The sequence below is a fragment of the Mytilus californianus genome, unplaced genomic scaffold (genome assembly GCF_021869535.1).
Source record: "Mytilus californianus isolate M0D057914Y unplaced genomic scaffold, xbMytCali1.0.p SCAF_2, whole genome shotgun sequence".
NCBI classification, from domain to species: Eukaryota; Metazoa; Mollusca; class Bivalvia; order Mytilida; family Mytilidae; genus Mytilus; species Mytilus californianus.
The window spans coordinates 128,291,848-128,316,785 of record NW_026262668.1 but is presented as its reverse complement, the minus strand read 5'-3'; the positions used below and the strand labels follow the sequence as shown (position 1 = coordinate 128,316,785).

General features: G+C 32.3%; 1 protein-coding gene across 3 annotated transcripts; it reads left to right on the top strand.

Moving 5' to 3' along the window:
- The first annotated feature begins 37 nt into the window (after window positions 1-37).
- On the top strand, window positions 38-24,145 carry LOC127730984 (uncharacterized). 3 transcript variants are annotated; one of them, XM_052239675.1, is made up of 11 exons: window positions 38-91; window positions 5,989-6,025; window positions 8,211-8,289; window positions 9,783-9,908; window positions 16,191-17,308; window positions 17,732-17,864; window positions 18,989-19,138; window positions 20,517-20,684; window positions 21,660-21,764; window positions 23,029-23,182; window positions 23,856-24,145. In XM_052239675.1, the coding sequence occupies exons 1-11, from the start codon at window positions 52-54 to the stop codon at window positions 24,095-24,097; spliced, it is 2,352 nt and encodes a 783-aa protein (XP_052095635.1). In that variant the 5' UTR covers window positions 38-51; the 3' UTR covers window positions 24,098-24,145. The 3 variants fall into 3 exon arrangements, with proteins under 3 accessions (XP_052095635.1, XP_052095636.1, XP_052095638.1); XM_052239676.1 differs by lacking the exon at window positions 21,660-21,764 and adding an exon at window positions 21,208-21,312; XM_052239678.1 differs by lacking the exons at window positions 38-91; window positions 5,989-6,025; window positions 8,211-8,289; window positions 9,783-9,908 and adding an exon at window positions 11,063-11,104.
- The last annotated feature ends 793 nt before the right edge of the window (window positions 24,146-24,938 follow it).

Sequence of the window (24,938 nt, the reverse complement as noted above, 5' to 3'; positions counted from 1 at the left end):
CAAATAAAACAAGTTACTCTCCCCATTTCGTAACGTTCCAAATTTGTAATAATGTTTGCTGCACAACAAGAGTTGAAAATTTTATCTATCTGTACGATAAAGTGAATAATTATCAAAACTCATGTGAAAGAATTAAAATTTTATTCACAAAGTAAATGCAAGCATTTCCGACAATAGGTCAAAATGATAAAAGCTGTTCTCAATTCGAATTTTTTTATGACGTATATTCTTCATCTAAGTCTAAGACTGCTATCACACAGTACTTGTCAGTAGTCTCAGTATACATGTGTACTGTCATGGTTGCACTTATTCATGTAATACAACACCAATTAAGTATATATATATATATAAGTACATAAGTACGTCTAAATAAGTGACAACTCTATGACAGATCCATCCAGTGGATCACATGAGTGAAGGTGATACACGGCTGAAAACACATATTATATTATTGAGTTGTCACTTGTTTAGACGTACTTATCAAATAATTATTTCTGTGACTGCATTTTACGATCCTTTACGACAGATAAGTTAGCTAATCTGCAATCAATTCCATCTTCATGCCTCATATATCATGTACTGTGTTACAACTCTAAATTCTACTAATGAGGAAAGGTAACACTAGGCCACCGAAAGCTGAATTTTTAGTTCAGTCTAGGTGGCAGAGTGGTCTAGAGCGCTGGACATAGTGCAGGCGATGTTGTCTAGATATCCCAATAGTATGAGTTCAAATCCCAGCGAGGGAAAACAAAAATTTGCCTCTGCAAATTTGCAGATTTAACATTGTTGTGCTGATATATATAAGTACATATATATGTTGGTACCTTCAATCTTCTTTGCATGTGGAAATAAATGGTCTGTAGATACTTATAGATGACATACAACACCATGAACACTTAAAAAAAAGCATGTGCTTTGTGCCCATATTTTTGTGTAATTAGTTGTTGTCATGGCAATGTCATTGTGACAAGTTTTATAGCCGTTTGGTATCTTCCGCTTTCTTTTACAAGTCTTAGATGATTGAACTTTGCCTTGATCATCTTGACAATTTTTATGCCCCTGCCGTAGCGGAGGGGGCATTAAGTTTTACCCTTGTCCGTCTGTACGTACGTAGTACGTACATCCGTACGTCCCAAAATTGGTGTCCGTTCTCCAACTTGAGTTTGCCTAAACCAAATGTTATGAAACTTATACACAATGCTTATTACCACAAAATACAGATCAAGTTTGAATTTTGGTGGCGTCACTTTCACCGTTCTAGAGTAATGCCCCTTTATTAATGGAAAAATTACAAAATTTTTAGTTTCCGTTCTCTAACTAAAGTTTGCCTCAACCAAATGTTATGAAACTTATACACAATGTTTATTACCACATAATACAGATCAAGTTTGAATTTTGGTAGTGTCACTCTAACCGTTCTAGAGTGATGCCCCTTTATAAATGAAAAAATTACAAAATTTTTAGTTTCCGTTCTCTAACTTAAGTTTGCCTCTACCAAATTACATGAAACTTATACACAATGCTTATTACGACAAAACACAGATCAAGTTTGAATTTTGGTGGGGTCACTTTAACCATTCTCGATTTATGCCCCTTTATAAATGAAAAAAAAAATGCAAAATTTTTAGTTTCCGTTTTCTAACTTAAGTTGCCTCAACCAAATGTTATTAAACTTATACACAATGCTCATTACCACAAAACACAGATCAAGTTGAATTTTGGTGGCGTCACTTTAACCGTTATCGAGTTGTGCCCCTTTATAAATCGAAAAATTGCAAAATTTTTAGTTTCCGTTCTGTAACTTAAGTTTGCCCCACCAAACATTATGAAACCTAGCTATACACAATACTTATGACCACAAAACTCAGATCTAGTACAAATGTTGGTAGCATCACTTTTATTGTTTTTGAGTTAGTCCCTTTATAATGTTGTATGGAAACGGGGTCATCATCGGTGTCCATGGGGACACATTTTCCATTTATTTATTCATTATTCATTTCTTCCAAATGATAAACTAAACACTAAAGTTAACCTGTTTACGTCTATAGATTGTCACTTTATTTTGAAACAATAAAAATACTTATTTATAGCAATACACTATCTGAAACATGATTAAAAAATTATTCAACTCAAAACCAATAAAAAGTTTGCGAACGTATAGGTCGCGAACAGACCCAGCGTGCGAACGTATTAGGGGCAAACATGATTTTGGACAAACAAACCCTGATTCCTTTAGAATGCATGGGTCCTGGGTTTGTTTCCCTGAGGAGACAATGTGATTTCTAGTGAAAATCATGCTTTCTGGATATATAAACAATACGGACATGAAGTATGATTGCCAATAAGACAACTATCACCAGAAACCAAAGGACAAGATTATTAACATCTATAGGTCACTGTACTTCAACAATTAGCAAAGCCCATAATTCAGGGCTTCTAGAATATATTCTGGCCAGCTGGACATTTTTTTCTTATTCTGATTTTAATCTGTAGACATGTTAGACTAAATAACAGTCTTTTGTCTTGATATAAAATGATGTTCTGATGTAAAATGTTCCGTTGACAATGCATGATTCGAAGTGTGCAACATCACTGATCAGTCTACTAATATCTGGCTTAGACTCTTTATTAATGCAAAATCCTGGTGTCACAACCTTTTCTTTTGTTTTTAAAAGGCACATTTTCCTAATACCAAATGTTGATTTCCCAATGGTAAAACACAGACCAAAGACAGATATGTAAAATCCGTGCTCATTTACAAAGGATAATTGAGTTTAAGTAGTTCTTTTCACATTATTATTTCAAAAAAATACCTAAAATGAACTTAAGATAAAGGTATCAATGATATTTTTAGTATTTTTGAAGAATTTGAATGCATAATTAAATCTCGCACCTGCACATATGCGCACACCATGCACACCACTTCGTACAACGTGGTTCTGATGATTTTTCACATTTATTACTGTCTTTTTAAATGTATCATCAAATGATGTTTTGATACGAATTCTGATAGACTAAATTAAATAGATGCAAACCAGTGAAATAGACAGATTGAAAAAAAAGTTTACATCTCGCCTTAACAGGTAAATTTCAGCTGTCAATTAATTCCCTTTGATTGCAATGATGGGGATATTAAAGTAGGGGTTACTTTTATAGTTATTATTTATCATGTCACTTTTATGACCGGAAATGTGATGCTGTTTAAGGTAAAAGGTCAGGTCAAAAATATCGCATAAACTTCAATTTTTTTCTGAATTGTTTAAATATGGCAAACTTAGGTTATATGGCCAGTTCAGGTTTGGCACAACCGGTCCAGAATATAATTTGTCGGACTTGTCCGGACAATACAACTGTTTTGAAAGCCCTGCCCATACCATATAATAAACTATAAAAGGCACTGGCATGACAAAATATGAAACAATTTAAATGAGAAAACCAAGGATCTGATTTATGCTTAAAAATTAACAAAAAATATATATGGCAGACAGCAACTTAGGACAACCACTGATTGAGAGGCTCCTGACTTGGGGACAGCCACTGAATTAGAGGCTCCTGATATGGGACAGCCACTTAAAGAATGTGGCAGGGCTACACCTTAAATAATTAAGCATCCTTGATTTTGAAAGCTTGTGACTTTTGTGTTTTTATTCATGTGTTTTCTTTTTTATATGTTTTCATTTATATTTCACCATCATCTGTGCAAATTCATGAGGATATATCTCTTTTCTGACCCTTTGTCATGGTATTTCAGCATTCTCATTTTCATATACATATAGCATCCTGGTAAACAAGGAATATTTCAATACCATCTTCACAGTCATGCTTGTTTCTAGGAAATATGGCATCACATTTATAACACAATCTATAAGAAAATCATTTCAGATAGCATCATATTTATGACATCATTGGCGTAGCTTACATTGAGGCAACCGAGGAAAGTTGCCTCTGTAAAAAAATAATTAAAAACAAATTAAAATTTTTTTTTTTTTTTCACAAAATGCAGAACAGACTCGCTACTAAACCAACTTGTATATTGTCTTGTTGCCATTATTGATTAATACCCTTTGGGAGTTATGCAAGATTTATGGAAACATTTCCCTCCGGAAATCCCGACCCCTTTGCGGTAGTTTTCTAAATATGTTGGAGTCAAAAGAAATCGACACAATTGAAGCTGAAAATTTTAATCCTACCCCAAGCAAAATCAGTAGAACAGATGATGATCCATTTCAAGAGCTTGTAAATTATTAATTTTGTGTGAGAATAATTCCTAGTATATGAGGGTCTGGGTGAGGTTTACAGAATACAGAAACATGCCCTGAAATTATTTTAAATTTAAAAGAATAGAGACTTAAAATGGTGCTTAAATATAAAAGAAAGGAAATCAAAATATGGACAAAAAGGATTAAAATAAATATTTGAAGTCCTGCATTCAAACCCTTCAGAAAAAACGAAAATGTTTCCGTTAGTACTTCAACGGTTGTCACTTTCACAATGGGAAAACCATGTAAGAATTTGAAGACCTTCCAAAAAATATCAGGGCCAAACCCAACCAATAAATTGGCTGTGGTGCATTTTCATGTAGCATGTATCTATTTCTTTGTTTATCAAGAAATGGTGCTAGCGTAATGTCTGGTAAAGTTTCTGGTATTAAAACCTGCATACAGCAAATCCAACCAAGAGCATATTATCATCATTGCAGAGTGCACGTTTTGAATCTTGCTGTTGCTTCCACTTGTAAAGCACTAGCTGAAATCTGGATTTAAAAAAAAATTCTGTACGTAAGTTGACATGGTTTCTTAGCTGTATTGTTTGACATGCATTTAAGTATACCCCATATCCATCTCCTTTTATTCTCAAAGAATTTAAAATCTTAGTTCACTGAAAGGATTCAATTTGAAATAGTGGTAAATGTATTTGAGAACATTTATGTATTCATCTGAACTGTTGATTGAAAATGATGTAGGTACCAGTAATCAACTAATAAATCTGTAGTATAACTTAGTGTAAGGCATATTAACATTATTATGATGAAATAAAATAAAACAACTGTTATAATTTTTAAAAGATTCTTCTTGTTCAAATTGCAAAACCTCAACAGCTTCTGGGGGCTGCAACCCCAGACCCCCTGCCTGAGTAATAACAGAATGCAAGCTACGCCACTGGACATTGATATTATGTTAAAAGGCCCAAGGGAGAATGCTGTATTTGCCAAAACACTTAGCATTGTTACCCTCCACAGAGAAAGCATTGCTACCCTCCACAGAGAAAGCATTGCTACCCTCCACAGAGGCTCATTTGTGCCCTTTATTAAATGCAGCTCTTTTCATGTTTTTGGCTAATAATTTGATAGCAAAACATAAAGGGAATTAAATTTTTTAATTTTTACCTTAACAATCTCCATTGAGATTTGTTGTATTTTAACAGATTTATCATGTTTAAGGAGGGATATTTTTGTGAAAAAGTTGCTTATATCCAAATGATTTGGACCCTGGTGGATAGTTGTCTCATTGGCAATCATACCCACCTTATTTTTATATTGGAAAGAAATTTTCTTTGCCAAGTGGCACTGGAAACTTTACCTTATCTCATTTTTTTTTGCAAATACCCCTCCGAGCATGATAAATCTGTTCATAATTAATTAGAAAATTGTGTACAACTTAGAAGTTCTCTGGTATTTCTTCAAATTTCTGTATCTATGTGCTGTGCAGGGACACACTTTCAATTTGTTTCTTACTGATACTTGTCCTACACGATGTTGGAAGGTGAAAAATAGTGTAAGTCTCTATTCTGTACATACACAACTTGTTAATACCTTCACAGCAAAGAAGCTGTAATGAATTTGAAGAAAATTTCAAATAAACCTGATTTGAAATGTAAAAAATTCAAGTATATATATGGCACTATAACAAGTTCCAAGAGGTTCATAATCTTGAAATGGGCTACAATGACCTTATTTTGAAAAAAGATTTCTTTAATTTTTTATTTAAGGTAGTTTGGTCCAGTCTGCATTGGGAACAAAAAACAGGTATGGTTTATTTAGTTGTTTTTTTTAAATTAGTAAATATTAAAAAATTGTTGCTGCTCTTCATATTCACTGTTACTTAGAGATTTCAACAAAGATTAAATGTTTCATGCCTTGCAGTAAAATCTATACAACCTTATGTTTAGATCCTTAAAAATTTATAAACACGGGATTATTTGAAACTAGAAAAATTTTGAAATCAGAAATACATGGAACGTTTAATATTTAGAAATAATCTACTTCTAACATGTCTGAAAGTAATTTGACCAAGGAGAGTTAGCCATGTATGTATGTATCGGTAAGGAAAAATATGTGTTGTTAGTATATATGTCTATGTTAAGCAATTGGAGACCCTTGGCCATGCATGGCTAATCCTTCTTAGTTGAGGTAGTTTATATACCAGAAACTAAACTGATTTTCTATTTTTTTTTTTGAATGACTCCAGTTTTCATTAACGTGTTTACAACAGAATTTCACTTCAACTCCATATGTCATGACTATATAAAAAAAGGCACACAGTTATAAAAAAGTGAAAGGAAAAAAGCTGTAAGAAATATGCTAAAAATAAAGGGAACTACAAATGAATATTTATAGTCATCAAAGACTGAAGGGAAATGATTGTGCCGAATAGCATATTGCAAATTTAGCTCATGCAATAGAAATGATGAAGTCTATAATTTCTGTGTGAATGAATGACAAGCACTTTAATGAATTTATCTTCATCAGGAACTCTCAAACCCAAAAATTTGAAATTCAAGGATGTATAACGTATTGAATATGTGAGGAGCTAAATAACCAAATGGGACCTAAATAGAATAGCCAAATCCTCCTATAAAGGCCTATAACTATTTGCATAATTAAGCTACATATGACCAAAAGGGACCTAAATAGAATAGCCAAATCCTCCTATAAAGGCCTATAACTATTTGCATAATTAAGCTACATATGACCAAAAGGGACCTAAATAGAATAGCTAAATCCTCCTATAAAGGCCTATAACTATTTTCATAATTAAGCATCATATGACAAAAAGGGACCTAAATAGAATAGCAAAATCCTCCTATAAAGGCCTATAACTATTTGCATAATTAAGCTACATATGACCAAAAGGGACCTAAATAGAATAGCTAAATCCTCCTATAAAGGCCTATAACTATTTGCATAATTAAGCTACATATGACCAAAAGGGACCTAAATAGAATAGCTAAATCCTCCTATAAAGTCCTATAACTATTTGCATAATTAAGCTACATATGACCAAAAGGGACCTAAATAGAATAGCCAAATCCTCCTATAAAGGCCTATAATTATTTGCATAATTAAGCTACATATGACCAAAAGGGACCTAAATAGAATAGCCAAATCCTCCTATAAAGGCCTATAACTATTTGCATAATTAAGCTACATATGACCAAAAGGGACCTAAATAGAATAGCTAAATCCTCCTATAAAGGCCTATAACTATTTTCATAATTAAGCATCATATGACAAAAAGGGACCTTAGTAGAATAGCTAAATCCTCCTATAAAGTCCTATAACTATTTGCATAATTAAGCTACATATGACCAAAAGGGACCTAAATAGAATAGCTAAATCCTCCTATAAAGGCCTATAACTATTTGCATAATTAAGCTACATATGACCAAAAGGGACCTAAATAGAATAGCCAAATCCTCCTATAAAGGCCTATAACTATTTGCATAATTCAGCCACATATGACCAAAAGGGACCTAAATAGAATAGCCAAATCCTCCTATAAAGGTCTATAACTATTTGCATAATTAAGCTACATATGACCAAAAGGGACCTAAATAGAATAGCCAAATCCTCCTATAAAGGCATATAACTATTTGCATAATTAAGCTACATATGACCAAATGGGACCTTAAAAGAATAGTCTAACCATCCTTAGGTCAACTTTGCCTGAGAGAGTTGGAAACTTAGTTTCTTAATAATTTCTAAATTTATTAACAGATTTTAAGATAGGTATGTTTTATATGATGAGTTTATTATGAGTACTGAAGCACTGACTTCTAAGCTGACATTACCCTCTGGCACTAACAGCCTACCAGAAGAAGTATCAACACAGTGCTAGAAAATAACACTTTGTAAATAGTTGATAATAATATTTTATATGTATTGTTATACAGAAAGCAAGTTTATTTATTGTGTTAATTTATATTGCCAGTATAAAATGTGTTGTGGATAACAATCATAGCCTGTTTATAAGAGAAACCAGTATGCTGTTAACAGCTTTAAATGTGCAGGTTAGTTTGTATTAGGGTAATTAAATCTGTTTAAACAGGTATTAGTTACACAATTTTTTAGATGTTGAGTGCAACTTGCAAGGACTAAGGGAGCTACCATTTGATTTTTATGGGGGGCTAGGATGAAAAATTTTGTCCAACCTTTTTTTTTAGTTGTAATCTCTGTCCCGCCTTTTTATTTTTCACTCTATTCAGTCCTGCCTTTTTTTACATAAATTGTCATCCCTCCTTTTTTTTTTGCCAAGTTTCTCATCCTGCCTTTTTTTTTACTCAAAACTCCTGTCCTGCCTTTTTTTCAAATTTCATCCTAGCCCCCCCCCCCCCCCCCCCCCCCCCCCCCCCCCCATAAAAATCAAATGGTAGCTCCCTAATGAAAAATTTGCTATCAAATATTTGCTGTTAAAAAGGTCAAACAAATAATTTCAACTTAAACAAACTATTGTTAATTATGTGTCATTTGGTCTCATGTGGAGAGTTGTCTCATTGGCAATCATACCACATCTTCTTATTTTTATATAACTTCCAGTTGGAATTAACTGCCGATTCCTTCTTAGTTCTACCCAGGCAAAAATGTAAGCTTTTATTAGAAAAACAACTTGAAAATTGGCTAAATGGAACCTTTCAGAACTATATATTTTATTTGGATTAGGCAGTTATTTGATAAACACTGGTTAAATTACTGTACAATTTAAGTGTATGCCTTTATAAATGAGTTCAGTTTATGTAGTTCATTAGGACAGCTTTCCATCTATTTCTACCATATTACCAGGGTTATATATTTTTCATCATTTTATCTACATATTTTAGGAATGTTCTTTTTTGGTCATTTTGGGCATCCTTTTCACAAAAGTATGGTCAACTAAAAATCTGCAGAATTAGTGAGTAATTTCCTGTACAGTATTTTTCGAAAATGTTTTACCATGAAAATTTTACGTGTGAAGGGAGCAACCATTTAACTTCAAGGAGGGGTTATGGTTTTTTTGTCTGAGTCAGAAATTTTTTTTGCGCAAGGCACGAACATTTTTTAAAAGTTTTCGACGCTTATAATCAATCAAATTATTTTTTAAAAAATTTTAACATTATAAGGTATGGGAAAACTGGATATAGAATATTTTTTTTGTCATCTTCTTGACCACAATATTTTTTTTCAGCAAATTGGGGATCAGAATTTTTTTTAGGAAAAAACCATATCCCTCCCCCCCTCCTCCCCCTCCCCCCCCCCCCCTTTTTTGAAGTGGTGTTTCCTAAGTACACTGAAGTAATTTGTTTTGATGTTAAAATGACTAAAAGTAAACCTCAGCCTAAGTTTAGAGTTGTTGCTAATGTTGATATATAATGTATATCTTTGTAACAATTAAAATGAAAAAGATGACAAGGTTGATTGGTGTTTAGTTTTATGTTTCAAGAATCGTGAAGTATGAGTTAATCCTGAAATATTTTTTTTAGGATAATTTTTATTCTTTATGTGTGACATAAATTTAACAATTTTACAGCATCCTGTTGGACAGTTTATTATATCTGTTTGTCAGTCATTTCACCAGCAACATGGGTGTGGAGTGAAAACTCTGCTTTATATGATTGGGATGTTTGTCAAAGTCTGCAGGAATCTCAAAGACAAGGTAAGTATCTATAGTAATATACTGGAATGTTTATCAAGTCTGCCGGAATCTCAAAGACTAGTGTATGTATCTATAGTAATATACTGGGATGTTTATCAAAGTCTGCCGGAAACTCAAGGCTAGTTAAGTATCTATAGTAATATACTGACATATTTGTCAAAGTCTGCAGGAATCTCAGAGACAAGGTAAGGATCTAGAGTAATATACTGACATGTCTGTCAAAGTCTGCAGGAATCTCAAAGACAAAGTAAGGCTATATAGACTATAGTAATATACTGGAATGTTTATCAAAGTCTGCCGGAAACTCAAAGGCTAGTTAAGTATCTATAGTAATATACTGGGATGTTTGTCAAAGTCTGCAGGAATCTCAAAGACAAAGTAAGGCTATATAGACTATAGTAATATACTGGAATGTTTATCAAAGTCTGCCAGAAACTCAAAGGCTAGTTTAGTATCTATAGTAATATACTGGGATGTTTGTCAAAGTCTGCAGGAATCTCAAAGACAAGGTAAGGGTCTAGAGTAATGTACTGGGATGTCTGTCAAAGTCTGCAGGAATCTCAAAGACAAGGTAAGTATCTATAGTAATATACTGGAATGTTTATCAAAGTCTGCCTTAATCTCAAAGACTAGTTAATTATCTATAGTAATATACTGACATGTCTGTCAAAGTCTGCCTGAATCTCAAAGACTAGTGTATGTATCTACAGTAATATACTGGGATGTCTGTCAAAGTCGGCAGCAATCTCAAAGACAAGGTAAGGATCTGGAGTAATATACTGGAATGTTTATCAAAGTCTGCCGGAATCTCAAAGACTAGTTAAGTATCTATAGTAATATACTGGGATGTTTGTCAAAGTCTGCCGGAATCTCAAAGACTAGTTAAGTATCTATAGTAATATACTGGGATGTTTGTCAAAGTCTGCCGGAATCTCAAAGACTAGTTAAGTATCTATAGTAATATACTGGGATGTTTGTCAAAGTCTGCAGGAATCTCAAAGACAAGGTAAGGATCTAGAGTTATATACTGACATGTCTGTCAAAGTCTGCAGGAATCTCAAAGACAAGGTAAGGATTTAGAGTAATATACTGACATGTCAATCAAAGTCTGCAGGAATCTAAAAGACAAGGTACGTAAAGATATATAGTAATATACTGGGATGTTTGTCAAAGTCTGCAGGAATCTCAAAGACAAGGTAAGGATCTATAGTAATATACTGTGAAAATCAAATGCACATATTAATTGTCCCTCGTGCAACGCGTTGCAGGGGGTTCATAGAAATACTGGGCGTCCGTTTGTCCGTCCATCCATCCATCCTCTCTTGTTAGCGCTCTCACATGTACAATTCTTGACAGATTTTCATAAAACATAAGTTTTATAAAAATCTGTCATAGGTTTATATCTGCAATGTCTTGAACGACTTCGAAAATCAGTGCCTATCAATTATTTTTAAAAGAGTTATGCCCTTTGAAATATTAATTATATGGAAAATTACATGGTTAGCGCTCTCATTTGCACAATTCTTGCCAGATTTTTATGAAACTTATATCATAGGTTTATATCAGCAATGTCTTAAATGAGTTGGAAAATAGGTGCAGATCCTCTAATTTTTTAAAAGAGTTATGCCCCTTGGAAATATTAATTATATGGAAAATTGCCTTGTGAGTGCTCTAATGTGTACAATTCTTGCAAGATTTTTATGAAACTTATATTGTAAATTTATATCAGCGATGTCTTGAATGATTTGGAAAATAGGTGCCGATCAATTATTTAAAAAAGAGTTATTCCCCTTGGAAATATTACACAGAAAATTGCATCGTTATTGCTCTCATGTGTACAATTCTTGCCAGAATTTTATGAAATTTATATTATCGGTTTATATCAGCCATGTCTTTGACACACTTGAGAGTAAATGCTGATCAAACATTTTTAAAGAGTTATGCCCCTTTGAAATATTAATTATATTGGAAATCACATGGAATTTGCTCTGAAGCATTCATTTCTCTAAGATATTTATCAACAATTTTAAAGAATAAAAAAAAAGTTTATTTATTAGTTATTGCCCTTGATCTTTGGATAGATAAAATATGTGCAATGCGGGGGACATTGGAACTCTCTTCTTTTATTGTAGAATGGAAAAGAAATGATATGATGTATCAACTCGTGAGACAAATTCACTACACACCCATGTAAACACCAAAAGCAAGGGAATCATAAAGAAAATATGTTTTAGTCATTAGTCATTCCAGATTACGAGTGACTTTTATTGTGAAAAACTTGGAATGTTTCATATGTCTGGTGTGATAATATATATCATATGTTTACTTTTACTGAATCATAGGAAATGTGTGGAAAATTTCACAGCTTATAAGCTCCCTTTAATTTTTTTATGATTTCCTGATTACTCATTCCAGAGTTATGGGACATTCTTCATACAAAATATGAAATTTTTATTCCCCCTGCCGTAGCTGAGGGGGCATTAAGTTTTACCCTTGTCAGTCTGTACGTCCGTCAGTACTCCCCAAAATTGGTTTTTTGTTCTCTAACTTTAGTTTGCCTCGACCTAATGTTATGAAACTAATACACAATGCTTATTACCACAAAGCACAGATCAAGATTGAATTTTGGTGGCTTCACTTTTACCGTCCTAGAGTTATGAGCCTTTTCAAATGCAAAAATTGCTGAATTTTTCGTTTCTGTTCTCTAACTTTAGTTTGCCTCTATCAAATGTTATGAATCTTATACACAATGCTTATTACCACAAAACACAGATCAAGTTTGAATTTTGGTGGCGTCACTTTTACCATTCTAGAGTTATTCCTCTTTACAAATGGAAAAATTGGTCAAATGGAAAAACTGCTGAATTTTTGCCTCAACCAAATGTTATGAAACTTATACACAATGCTTATTACCACAAAGCACAGATAAAGATTGAATTTTGGTGGCTTCACTTTTACTGTCCTAGAGTTATGAGCCTTTTCAAATGCAAAAATTGCTGAATTTTTTGTTTCCATTCTCTAGCTTTAGTTTGCCTCAACCAAATGTTATGAAACCTATACACAATGCTTATTACCACAAAGCACAGATCAAGAATGAATTTTGGTGGCTTCCCTTTTAGGTATAGAACCACTAATTCAGGCCCGGTCGGAAAGAACATACAAGAAAGTAGTACATATTTTAAACAAAATAGTTCCTACGCATAGCTGTATCTTTGTCAATAGTGGGAATATTTGGGTAGTTTAAGTATCAACTGAAAGCTTGGGGACTTGGGATCACTGTAGAACCCTTGTTGAAAGTTTTATTTGAATAATAAAGAAGTATATGAAATTTTAATAGGAGGGCTCATTTGGCCTGTTGTTCAGATCAGAAGTTCCTGTTTTTGTACTATCAAACTTCTGGGAACCAGTATGCTCTAATATGCAATTAAAGGTATGTTGATTTTTTCAGCACAAGTCAGGATAAGGTACAGTTTTGACATGAAATAACTGCCACTTTATTTGAACTTAAGACAAAGTAGCCATTAATGCTTGAAATTGCAGAATTTAACATAGAAAGCTATGAATTGGTGGTTTTATACCTATTACTGACAGGCATGTGAAATTCTATTTTTAGAAATCATACCCTTTACAGTGAAAATTGGTCACATTTGTTGTCAGAAATCATGTTACATTATTTTTTTTATGTAACAATTATGTTAGTGTCAAATTACAACCCTCAAATTGCTACATTAAGGTATTTTAGCCTTTTTTGGTCATTTAGCATGCACACAGTTAAGATTTTACCTGAAATTTTAATTTTTGGAGTATCTAACACTGAAACCAACGAGACTTGTATATTATGACTAGTTTGCAGTATAAATATTGTTTTTGGTCAAATTATCTAGTTGAGTGTTCATGTTTTATTGTCTTTCATAGTGAATTATTTATTTCAAGGAAAATTGGTGTATACTTATATAGGAATTCCAAAATCTCACTTGAAATGCATTTTTATAACCATTTTAGCAAGTTGTCTAGCTTGGAGATACATAAATTGCTCTTGTTGATCCATGTTTATACATAAAAGTATGTTTTTTTACCAAATCACTCTCCTTTTCCAACATGTAGAAAAAAGGGGGGACAAAATTATCAATTATATTTTATGTTTGGACCACTGTATTTATATTCAAGGAAGAATCTCTGATAAAAATAAGACATATAGGTAAGAACACTGTTATTTGAGTAGATATTAACAAATCAGAACTGGTAAAAATTGAAATAGTGTCATATCTGTCACTAGTAGTATCCATATGTAGTTTTCTTTGTTTAACGCATATGCTACTACCAGTCTAATTTGAGCTTGAATTCAGTGATATAGTGTTTTGACAAATGCTTGATGTGTTTTTCTATGCTAGAAATAGATCATAGAAGGAAATTAGGTCAAGCAGAAGTCAATATAACAAGTTTGGTACTGTTATAGGTATAGAACCACTAATTCAGGCCCGGTCGGAAAGAACATACAAGAAAGTAGTACATATTTTAAACAAAATAGTTCCTACGCATAGCTGTATCTTTGTCAATAGTGGGAATATTTGGGTAGTTTTAGTATCAACTGAAAGCTTGGGGTTTTGGGATCACTGTAGAACCCTTGTTGAAAGTTTTATTTGGATAATAAAGAAGTATATGAAATTTTAATAGGAGGGCTCATTTGGCCTGTTGTTCAGATCAGAAGTTCCTGTTTTTGTACTATCAAACTTCCGGGAACCAGTACGCTCTAATATACAATTAAAGGTATGTTGATTTTTTCAGCACAAGTCAGGATAAGGTACAGTTTTGACATGAAATAACTGCCACTTTATTTGAACTTAAGACAAAGTAGCCATTAATGCTTGAAATTGCAGAATTTAACATAGAAAGCAATGGGGCTATGAATTAGTGGTTTTATACCTTTTACCGTCCTAGAGTTATGAGCCTTTACAAATGCAAAAATTGCTGAATTTTTCGTTTCCGTTCTCTAACTTTAGTTTACCTTAATCAAATGTTATGAATCTTATACACAATGCTTATTACCACAAAACTCAGATTGAGTACAAATTTGGGTAGCATCACTTTTACAGTTCTTGAGTTATGTCCCTTTATAACGTTATATGCAAACGGGGGCATCATCTGTGTCCCATGGACACATTCCCCATTTATTTTCATATGTGTTGAGATAAATCAACATTTGAACCTGTAAGTCATGCAATGTTACACAATGTACTATTAAAACTATTACAAGCTAATTTAATGCTTTATATGTAACAGATCAATTTTCATAATATGAAGCCATAAATTGCTTCAAATCATTTGTTTAAAACATGATGTTAAGTACCAATTGAAATAGCTATAATTTTATTTTTACTGCATTTTTATCATCATGTAGAACCAAAAATATAAAAGTATACATGTGCAAACTTTAACCCAGTGATGGATATTTTTATGATTCTGAAGCACATGCTAAGTTTTCAATTTCCATGTGCACACAAAACTGATGTGTCACTGTTTTGTGGACTTAAGGAGTAAACAATTCTTTGATCTCAACTGCCTCTGTGGTCTTGTGGTAGCGTGTTTGCCTCGAGTGCAGCAGGTCTTGGGTTTCGAACCCTGGCCGGGTCAAACCAAAGACTTGAAAATTGGTATTTGCTGCTTCTCCTGACTAGCATGTTAAATCCGGCTCAGTGTGTCGGTCTAGTCCAAAGTAGGGTTAATTTTCATATCACATTAACATGTTCTCGTCCTGAATATGCATATTAATTTGCCGCTGGACATTAAGCAGCCATCCATCATCATCTTTAATCTCAAATAATCAAGACAAACATCTTTGTTTCAGTGGGAGACTTGTTTGGGTAGCCACAAACAATAATGATAACATGAAACAAATGTCTCTATACCAACAGGGATCTAAGGTTAAATTTGGATACATCAGATGTACTTTCATTTTAATGACATATTCTAGTCACCTGATAAAATCAAATCGTCAAAATCTCACAATAAGTCAAGAAAGGTGACAAGTTCAACCCAAAATTGTATCTCAGGTTACTAATATATAGCTATAGTGCCACCAAATGGCACGCCATGGTTTTTATGTTTATTTTTTTCAGTTGTTTGCTTAATTTACAGGACACGAAACTGAAATGGCTGTTGTCCAAGGGAAGGCAGTTTTAGAATGTTCATTTTGCTTTTTTGCTAGTTGAAAAAATTGATTGAATAGAAGTATGTAATATTATCTTACGAACCAGATTTAGTATATATACTTTGTTGTTTTAGGGGGTACCTTCAGATTACATAGATACAAATTTGGATGTGATTTTAGACAGATGCTGTAAGAAAGCTGATGAAATAAGAATAGACTTTTCTAAACCTAGATATAAAAAAAACATACAGAAAGAAAATTATAGTAAACAGAACTGTACTGTTGCTGGAGGGGTGGTATTAGAAGACAAACATGAAAATTCATTAAGTGGTACACCTCCTCAAACCCTTGAAATGGACCAAAGAGTAAATTGTAGTAGAAAAGGTATAATAAATCTAAAATCAGAGAATTCACAATTAACTGATGAACCTGATCATAGTGAGCTAGACTGGTTATTGGATGATGATTTGTCCAGAGAAATGTTAGGAATTAACAAAGACAATAATTCAGATGTTCTTTATAGTCGCCAACAACCATCACATTTTAAGGGTTCAAATGTCAAAGTGAGGCCACAGAATAAAGTTGTTAATGATTGTGAATCTGATGATGAATTTGATGACTGTTTTGACACTTTGTTGAATAATACATCTACTGATCAGGTTCAAGGGATTAATCAATATTCTAATGTCCTTAGTGTTGATTTAAAAACAAAGTCACCACAGCCTACAGAGTCCAAACAAGGAACAGATTTAAGTTCTGTAAATAAATTATTAAAATCTATAACATCTTCAACAGGGAAACAATTCAGTGCTTCAAAAATTCTAAACAGTAGCAGACATTATAAAACTATACACTCATCTGTTAGCCAAATAGGTGACAAATCCAATATAGAGGAGACAGGCCATGTTAGTAATGGAACTATAAAATCTACACACGAGATACCTTTAGAAAAATATAAGGAAATGGGAAACAGAAGAATATTCAAAAACCATATTATAGATGATGAATTTGTGGACAATGTACAATGTAAAGAAACAGGAACTGCATTTTACTCATGTTCTGAAGGTGGTAGTTGTTTAAGTAGGAAAACTTGTATTGCCAAGGATGTACCACCAGATATTGTCCAGGAGAACAGAGAAGCTGGTTTTATATCATTAGCTTTAGGACTTAGTCATGGATCAGAAGAAATGATGAATAGTTTGATAGACAGTCTTGATTTGAATTCTACACAGTTTGGGCAAGCTAGTATAAAGTAAGTATAGTGAGAAAATAAGATATAAATGTTGAGAAGTTGATAGTGTACCCAAAAGTCAAACATAAAGAAATAATACAAAGATAAAGCTTTCAATCAAAAATAGGTGTTATAAGAATTATAGATTCAATTGGAGTTTTGTTTAAGTTGAATAATCAATTTGTGTTGAAGTTGTGGCCCTTGGACATAGAAAACGGATGGATATATCATTATTCTGAGAGAGAAAAACTTTAAAACTTACCAATGTTCTTGCAGTAAGGGACATTGACAATGAAATATTGTATTTGTCTGTTTCAAACTTATCACTGTTCCTTCCAGTAAGGGACATTGCCTATGAAATATTGTATTTGTCTGTTTCAAACTTATCACTGTTCCTTCCAGTAAGGGACATTGCCAATGAATTATTGTATTTGTCTGTTTCAGTTGTGTACATAGTATCTGTATAGAAGGACCATTGTCACAGACACCTATAACAGTACCTGGTATTGTTGTTAAAGCAAGAACAGAAGTTTTGGATATAGTTACAAAATATGACCAGACCACAATAAACACTGTGGTAGGTTACATTTTGTACTTTACATATGGTATTGCTGTTCAGATTCTGTTCATTCTATAGTGGTCTATGTTAACTCTTTCCCTTTAATTGTGTATTACCCCCAAGACTAGGGTTTACTGGAGTATTGACATATGTTTACCTGAAATTCTGTAATGGAGTCGTAAAACCATGCAGAGTGGGTGTCAGTTTGGCTGTGGGGGATGCATATTACCAAACTATATGAAAATAAGATGATGTGGTATGATTGTCAATGAGACAACTATCCACCAGAGACCAAAGGATGGGGATGTAAATATGGCTAGATCAAAATTGTATGTTAAATCAGATGCCTCTTGTTTGGAGAGAGCCACTCACTTTTCACTGGAAAGGATTCTTGCATCAACTTTTTAAGGGTTTATGTAGGTGGCTTATTGGAATGCTAGACTTCTGCCCCTTTCCAACATATTATCTTTTTCAATTTGAAGTATTTTTAGTTTTCCCACTTCCTTATAAGCAACCATAGTGACTCAATTAGTGAGCAATGACAAAACCATTATGTCTCCTGACCTTTTTCTTCAACATTTACTTGTGAAGATGGTCATGAAATTTGATTGAAAACTACAGATATGGCAAATGATGCCTTATAAATTATAAATTATCTAATGTTTGCCTATCACAGATGACACATACACAGATTGTGTATTTGTTTTTCCCAATGAGTGTGCTGTAAAGAGTACTACAGTCATTTTAAAATTTGATGTTTCAACTGTTTGAAAAATGACTTCCTTACTCTTTCTAACACATTTTCGATAAAAAAAAATATCGTTCCTATGTCTGGTCAACTTGTAATAATCAGATAAATGAATGACCTAATTATTTATGATAAAATAAAAAACTTTGACTTTACATGACAACTACTATATGTGCAGGAAATCAATCAATACTTTTAATTTCAATCAATGTTAAGAATTTTGCTTTTTTTTGTGGGATAAAATGTTTTAGGGGAAAGAATATTTTGCTCAGAGTAACCACTACAAAACTCCTATGAGATGTAAAGACAAACTAATGAGTGATTACTTTTTGAGGTTGTATATGGTTTGAGATGTCGTACTGCTGAAGCAATATAGTCTGTCCTTCCATTTCAGATAATAAATGGAGATATATCGTATAATTACAAACATATTGGTTATAAGAAATCACTACCAGCAAAACAAGTATTGTCAGACAGAGTTACGGGAATAGAAGATCAAAGGAATATTGAATGGTTGAACACTATAGAAGAAATCCTAAAAATGGTGATGTTTCTCTTTCTTGTTGTAAAAACTACACCTTCTTATTAACAGTTTACTCCAAAAATACATTGTAAAGGAAATAGTAGTTAGTATGCTCAGGCAGTGTTCTCCCCAAGGCTTAATAGCATTGTGGTACCTTGGTGCTTTCTGAATAGACTACTTAAGAATAGAAATTATAAATGTGGTGCTACAATTTTTGGGGAAAACTGCTATTTTATATACAGCAGTGTTATTTGAAATACTAGGGAGAATACTGTGCTGACGAGGTAAAACAAAACATGTAAACAACAATAACATGTACAATCAGTCAAAACTACATGGGTTGTATGCTTGTTAATATTTCCTAGTTATAATCAACATATCATTTTTTTTTATCAGGAAAAAGTAAAATTACAACAAATGATTGAATATAAGAAACTTGATACAGTCGAACCTTGATAAGTCAAAACAAAAGGGACCTGACATAACTATTTTACTTAGTTATGTTATTTTTATTGTACCTTTTATTGCCAATCTGGTATATGATAGGTAGAAGATGTGTTTTATAAATTCCCAATTTATATGCATTGATAGTGTTAGAAAATAAATAAATTTCATAAAAACAAAACCGGCTAAACAATACACATCTGTTTACAGAGATATTAAAGTTAATTTGAAATACTGGAAGTACTTGTGGAACAAAACAAATAGTTTGAGAAGCATTTATCATACTTTCCCTTTTGCCGATATATAATGATGTCCATTTTGAATATCTTTACACAAGTTCTATCATTTAGTTATAAGTTATAATATAAAAGGAAACTCATTTTGATGCTCAATAAAGGTATATGATTAGAATGATTAGAATTTTTAAACCAGTATTTCAAAATTTCTGTACTTCATTTTGTTTTATTCTAAGAGGGAACTTTAAAATAATTTCTATTTAAACCATTTTTCAAGTCAACCAAGTTTGACTCATCAGAGTCAGGAATGCATTGATCAAACGCTAAATCTTATTGGAACTGACAAGAAACCTTGATTTATCTGAATTTTTGTACACAACCAAGTTCCACTAAATGAGGTTCAACTGTATACCAGATTTATTTGATCATGCCTCGAAACTTGTATTTTTGTTTATTACTTCATAATTCATTGATATGCTGCCACAATTTTAATATCTATAAAATGACAGTTGCTGATAAATTATGTAAAGCTGTGAAGTATTAACCACAGAGTGTTGATTTCTGTTGAACCTCAAAAAGTTTAAGGGAACTGACTGTATGATCATTCCATTTTGTGTTTGTCTTTCACTGCTCATATTCACTTCATTGTTAGTAATATGTAAGTGGTAAATTAGATTCAATTGTATGAATATTTTTGAAACAGTTATCTTGTGTTTCAGTATTCCATACGTTGTTTGATTGTTAAAGGATCAGTCTGCAATGAAGTAATAGATCTCTGTCTGAAAGAAAATATTATTGTGCTTGATGGTGTGTATTACAGAACATTACAAGGTCTTGCTAACCAGTTTGATATTTGTATGATGGCATACCTCACCAATGTGACAGATGTGAGTTAACTGTGTCACTTCTTTTAAAAACATATTATTCTTTATGTCAGTAAAGCTGTGTACAAATCTTTTCAGGGTACCACTTTCTCCTTAGAAGACCTAAATACTATAAATAATGGGCTTTTGGTTACCTTATCATATTTATTATTCATTATTGCTTTAAGAAGCTATTTGATGAACATTATTACTTAAGGAAGTTCATTCACTTGAGCCATAAATAAGATTGGTAATACATATATACTTATGGACTTAAAACACTTTTTCAAGTTGAAATTTTAATTTATTTCTTCAAATTAATCAGCTGGTTAAATATTGAAGCCTATTGCTAATGCTCTCTATGAGCTGAAAAGCTTGATTTTTATTTTTCTATTCATTCACATTCTTTAAAAAACTTTTTGAGAGTTATTAAAAATCGAAGTGTATAATTTTTTAAATGGTTTTAATGCTTTATCATCTTTTTTTTTAATTTAACTAGTAATTCTGATTAATGGGATACCTGAGATCAGATTCTCTTTCATTGTAGGCAAATGTATGCAACATACTAGTTAAACCCTACTGTGATGATTGGATGCTGAAACCATATAATCATGTGATTATAAAAGGTGATGTCATGGTTGATAATTTTAAAGTAAGTTGAAATTATCTGGTCACTTGATTGTAACAGATGATGGGAGACAACTTCAAAGCTTTAATCATTCAACTTAAATTTATTTAACTGAGACCTTTAACTACTTTTAAATTGTCATCAAATTTAAAGGTCAGTCAAAATAAATGTGGACAAGAATGGCTCCATTTCACAGCTTTGGTGTCACCTGTACTGTTCATTAACTTCTGCTATCTCAGCCTATGGTTATACATTAAAAATCGAAGTGTATAATTTTTTAAATGGTTTTAATGCTTTATCATCTTTTTTTTTAATTTAACTAGTAATTCTGATTAATGGGATACCTGAGATCAGATTCTCTTTCATTGTAGGCAAATGTATGCAACGTACTAGTTAAACCCTACTGTGATGATTGGATGCTGAAACCATATAATCATGTGATTATAAAAGGTGATGTCATGGTTGATAATTTTAAAGTAAGTTGAAATTATCTGGTCACTTGATTGTAACAGATGATGGGAGACAACTTCAAAGCTTTAATCATTCAACTTAAATTTATTTAACTGAGACCTTTAACTACTTTTAAATTGTCATCAAATTTAAAGGTCAGTCAAAATAAATGTGGACAAGAATGGCTCCATTTCACAGCTTTGGTGTCACCTGTACTGTTCATTAACTTCTGCTATCTCAGCCTATGGTTATACATTTGTATAAACATATCCCAAAACATAACATGCATCAAATAGGAAAAGAGTTACTTCCCTTGTCTTAGTGTAAAATATTAAAAAAAAAAAAATTAAATATAGAAATATTAAAAAGATACTACTTCAAAATGATTTTAAACTTATGTAACTAGATATATGATTATCTAATAGTTATTTCAGACTGGTTATAACAACTGAAAGGAATTTTATTATGTCAAAACCAATGATAATAAAGTGAAAACAACCTATTTCACAAGATACCACATTTAATATTGTGCATTAAAAGACAAACATACATGCTTTTCTTTAAAATTGTAATACTGTTAATTCAGAAATTATTGTGAGGTTTTTATCAGTGCGAATAATGCAATTGATTGAGTATCACAAATAATAAGAACTCACATTCTAATATGCAATTCATACATCTGTATGCAGATTTTTCTGAATAATTTGCAATATTTAATCTCACATTTTTGTCCTTTCTTTAAATAAATGCATGCAATAATTTCTGAATTTACAATAGATAAACACACATTCTTCACTTTTTCCGAATCTGAGATGAATATTAATGTCAATAAAAACGTAGCAGATATATAAGGATTCTACCACTGCATCAAGTGTGATACAATATTTATCCACTTGTGACAGTGGAAAAATATCGTATTGCACAAGATTTGTTAGGTGGTGGAATCTGTTTCGCTATTGATTTTTAGACGATACACAGACAATCTAAATTCTTCTTTTCAAATGATCTGCCAAAAAATGTGTTCCTTCTATGTGACATCATCAGGCATGGTTGCCTTTTTTCATGACATCACAATAGGAAACTTAGAGGACAGCAGGAACATTTGACATTATAATCGAATTTTGACCAATGAAGAACTGAGATCAAACAAACCACACGTTGATGAAATAAAAATAATCAATAGGTCAGGAAAAGGATAAATCGGGTAAGAATTAGAGAAAGTTGTGTAGTTAATATTGTAGAACATAATACTGCCTCAGTCTTTACTTTTGTAGTGGTTGTTTATTTCAGACCATTGTGTTATGTCATCCTAGTAAAAATGGGTGTGATTTACTTGAACAAGAATTTCAGCGATGTATTAATGTTTTGTCATCTGCCATGTCATTAGGCTGTGTTTTGCCAGGATATGCTAAAACAGAGGAAATCATTGCTCAGCATTTAACAGGTACTATGTAAAAACTTACTTGATATAGTAAATAAATTTATGTGAGCTTCCAATAATCTCACAAAAAAAAAGATAATTAAAAAAAATTAATGAAATAGATATATGTTCATGAGACTTTATCCAAAATACATAACATAAAACAACTTACTGATTTTTTTACAAGACAAAACCTGGGGGAGGGTAAAAAACCTCCAAAACTCACAACCTGTGTGCAGTGTAAAAAATAGATTAAAATCACTCAACCTAGGAATAGACCCTACAAAACTTACAAACTGTGAAAGCATTAAAAGACCTTATAAAACTAACCTCGTGTGCAAAGTCTAAAAAGTACAATATAAAACATGCATAATAAATATTCAACTAGTATATATATATTGAAATGTTATTTGAGAAACTAGCACCATCATAGAACAAAAACTAAATAAACTACACTTACGGATTAATCTCATATTTAAAAAGATAGGAAGAGTTAAAAAAAATCTACTGAATATTGTGATAACAACATTGATGTTAGATATCAGATTATTTTTCATTTTTGTGAATGAACACAATAGACATATGAATTAATGTGAAAAAGGTACTAACTGTATGTTCCTATGAATGTGTACTCTGTGCAAATTCCTCATGATAGTAATATTAACATGAAGCTCAACTTTGGCCTTTTGTTTTTCAGACAATGGACAAGAACAGTCCTCTGATATGTATTTATCTGTTGTGAGTGAAGAAGTAGCAGCTGCATTTCAGGAGTTTGTTTGGACGGTCAGGCGTAATGTGCAGGATATTCCATCTCTGGATAATAGAATTGTTGATGATTATAAAACTAAAATTTCTGCCTGGAAAACCTCACTGAATACTGCAATGACAATATTTCACACAGATTCCTATATAATTAATGATCAGAATCAAACATTGTAAAACAGTCTGTGATAAAAAAAATTATTAAAGCTACTAGATTTTTTTATTCCTCTGTCTTAATGTTATAGAATTGCCTGGACAATATTGTGAAGTCAAGACTTGGGCTTGTGGTTTCTGGCATCAGCATCTAGGCAAGACTTTGGCTTGTGGTTTCTAGCAACAGTGTCTACAATTGTTAAAGTTTGTGATTAGGTCAGTTATAATGGAACAATCAATGGTAGGGCAATGATAGTTGGTAGAAAATGGTATAACCATTGGCACATCTCATTTTGATGGAGATCATTTTGGCCCCCTCCAAAGTCTTGGTCTATTGACTTTGAAACTTGTTGAAAATTTAACATGTTGCACTTGCAAAATATATTTCTGTGTCAAAAGTTTGCCATATAGATATTGTATCTCAGTCTGACTAGGGTCAGGAGTTTACTAAAATAAACTTGCCAAACTAGACTAGTTTTTTTGCCTTCATTTTCCCTCTCAACCCTATCATTCTGCTGTTAGATATGTTATATGATCTGGTTTATAATATCTAATCCTCTTTAGTACTGAAATGAATTGATATACATAAACAGTTTTGTGGTATCAATGTAGCAGCAACCAATTTACACAACAAAACTAAGCTCTATTTCATATTGAGTACCGGTAGATCTAATTTATGTGAAATGATTTTACAGGGTCACAATAAAGACTTGGATTTTCATAGATTTCTTTGTACTTGTTTAAATTCTAGAAAATGAAGGTGTTATCTCATATTTTCAACTTTCCTAAATACCATGAATATTAAGTCATTATTCAGGTTTTTTTCAAAGATATTCATTAAAAATATTTGTCCAGCAACTCCTAT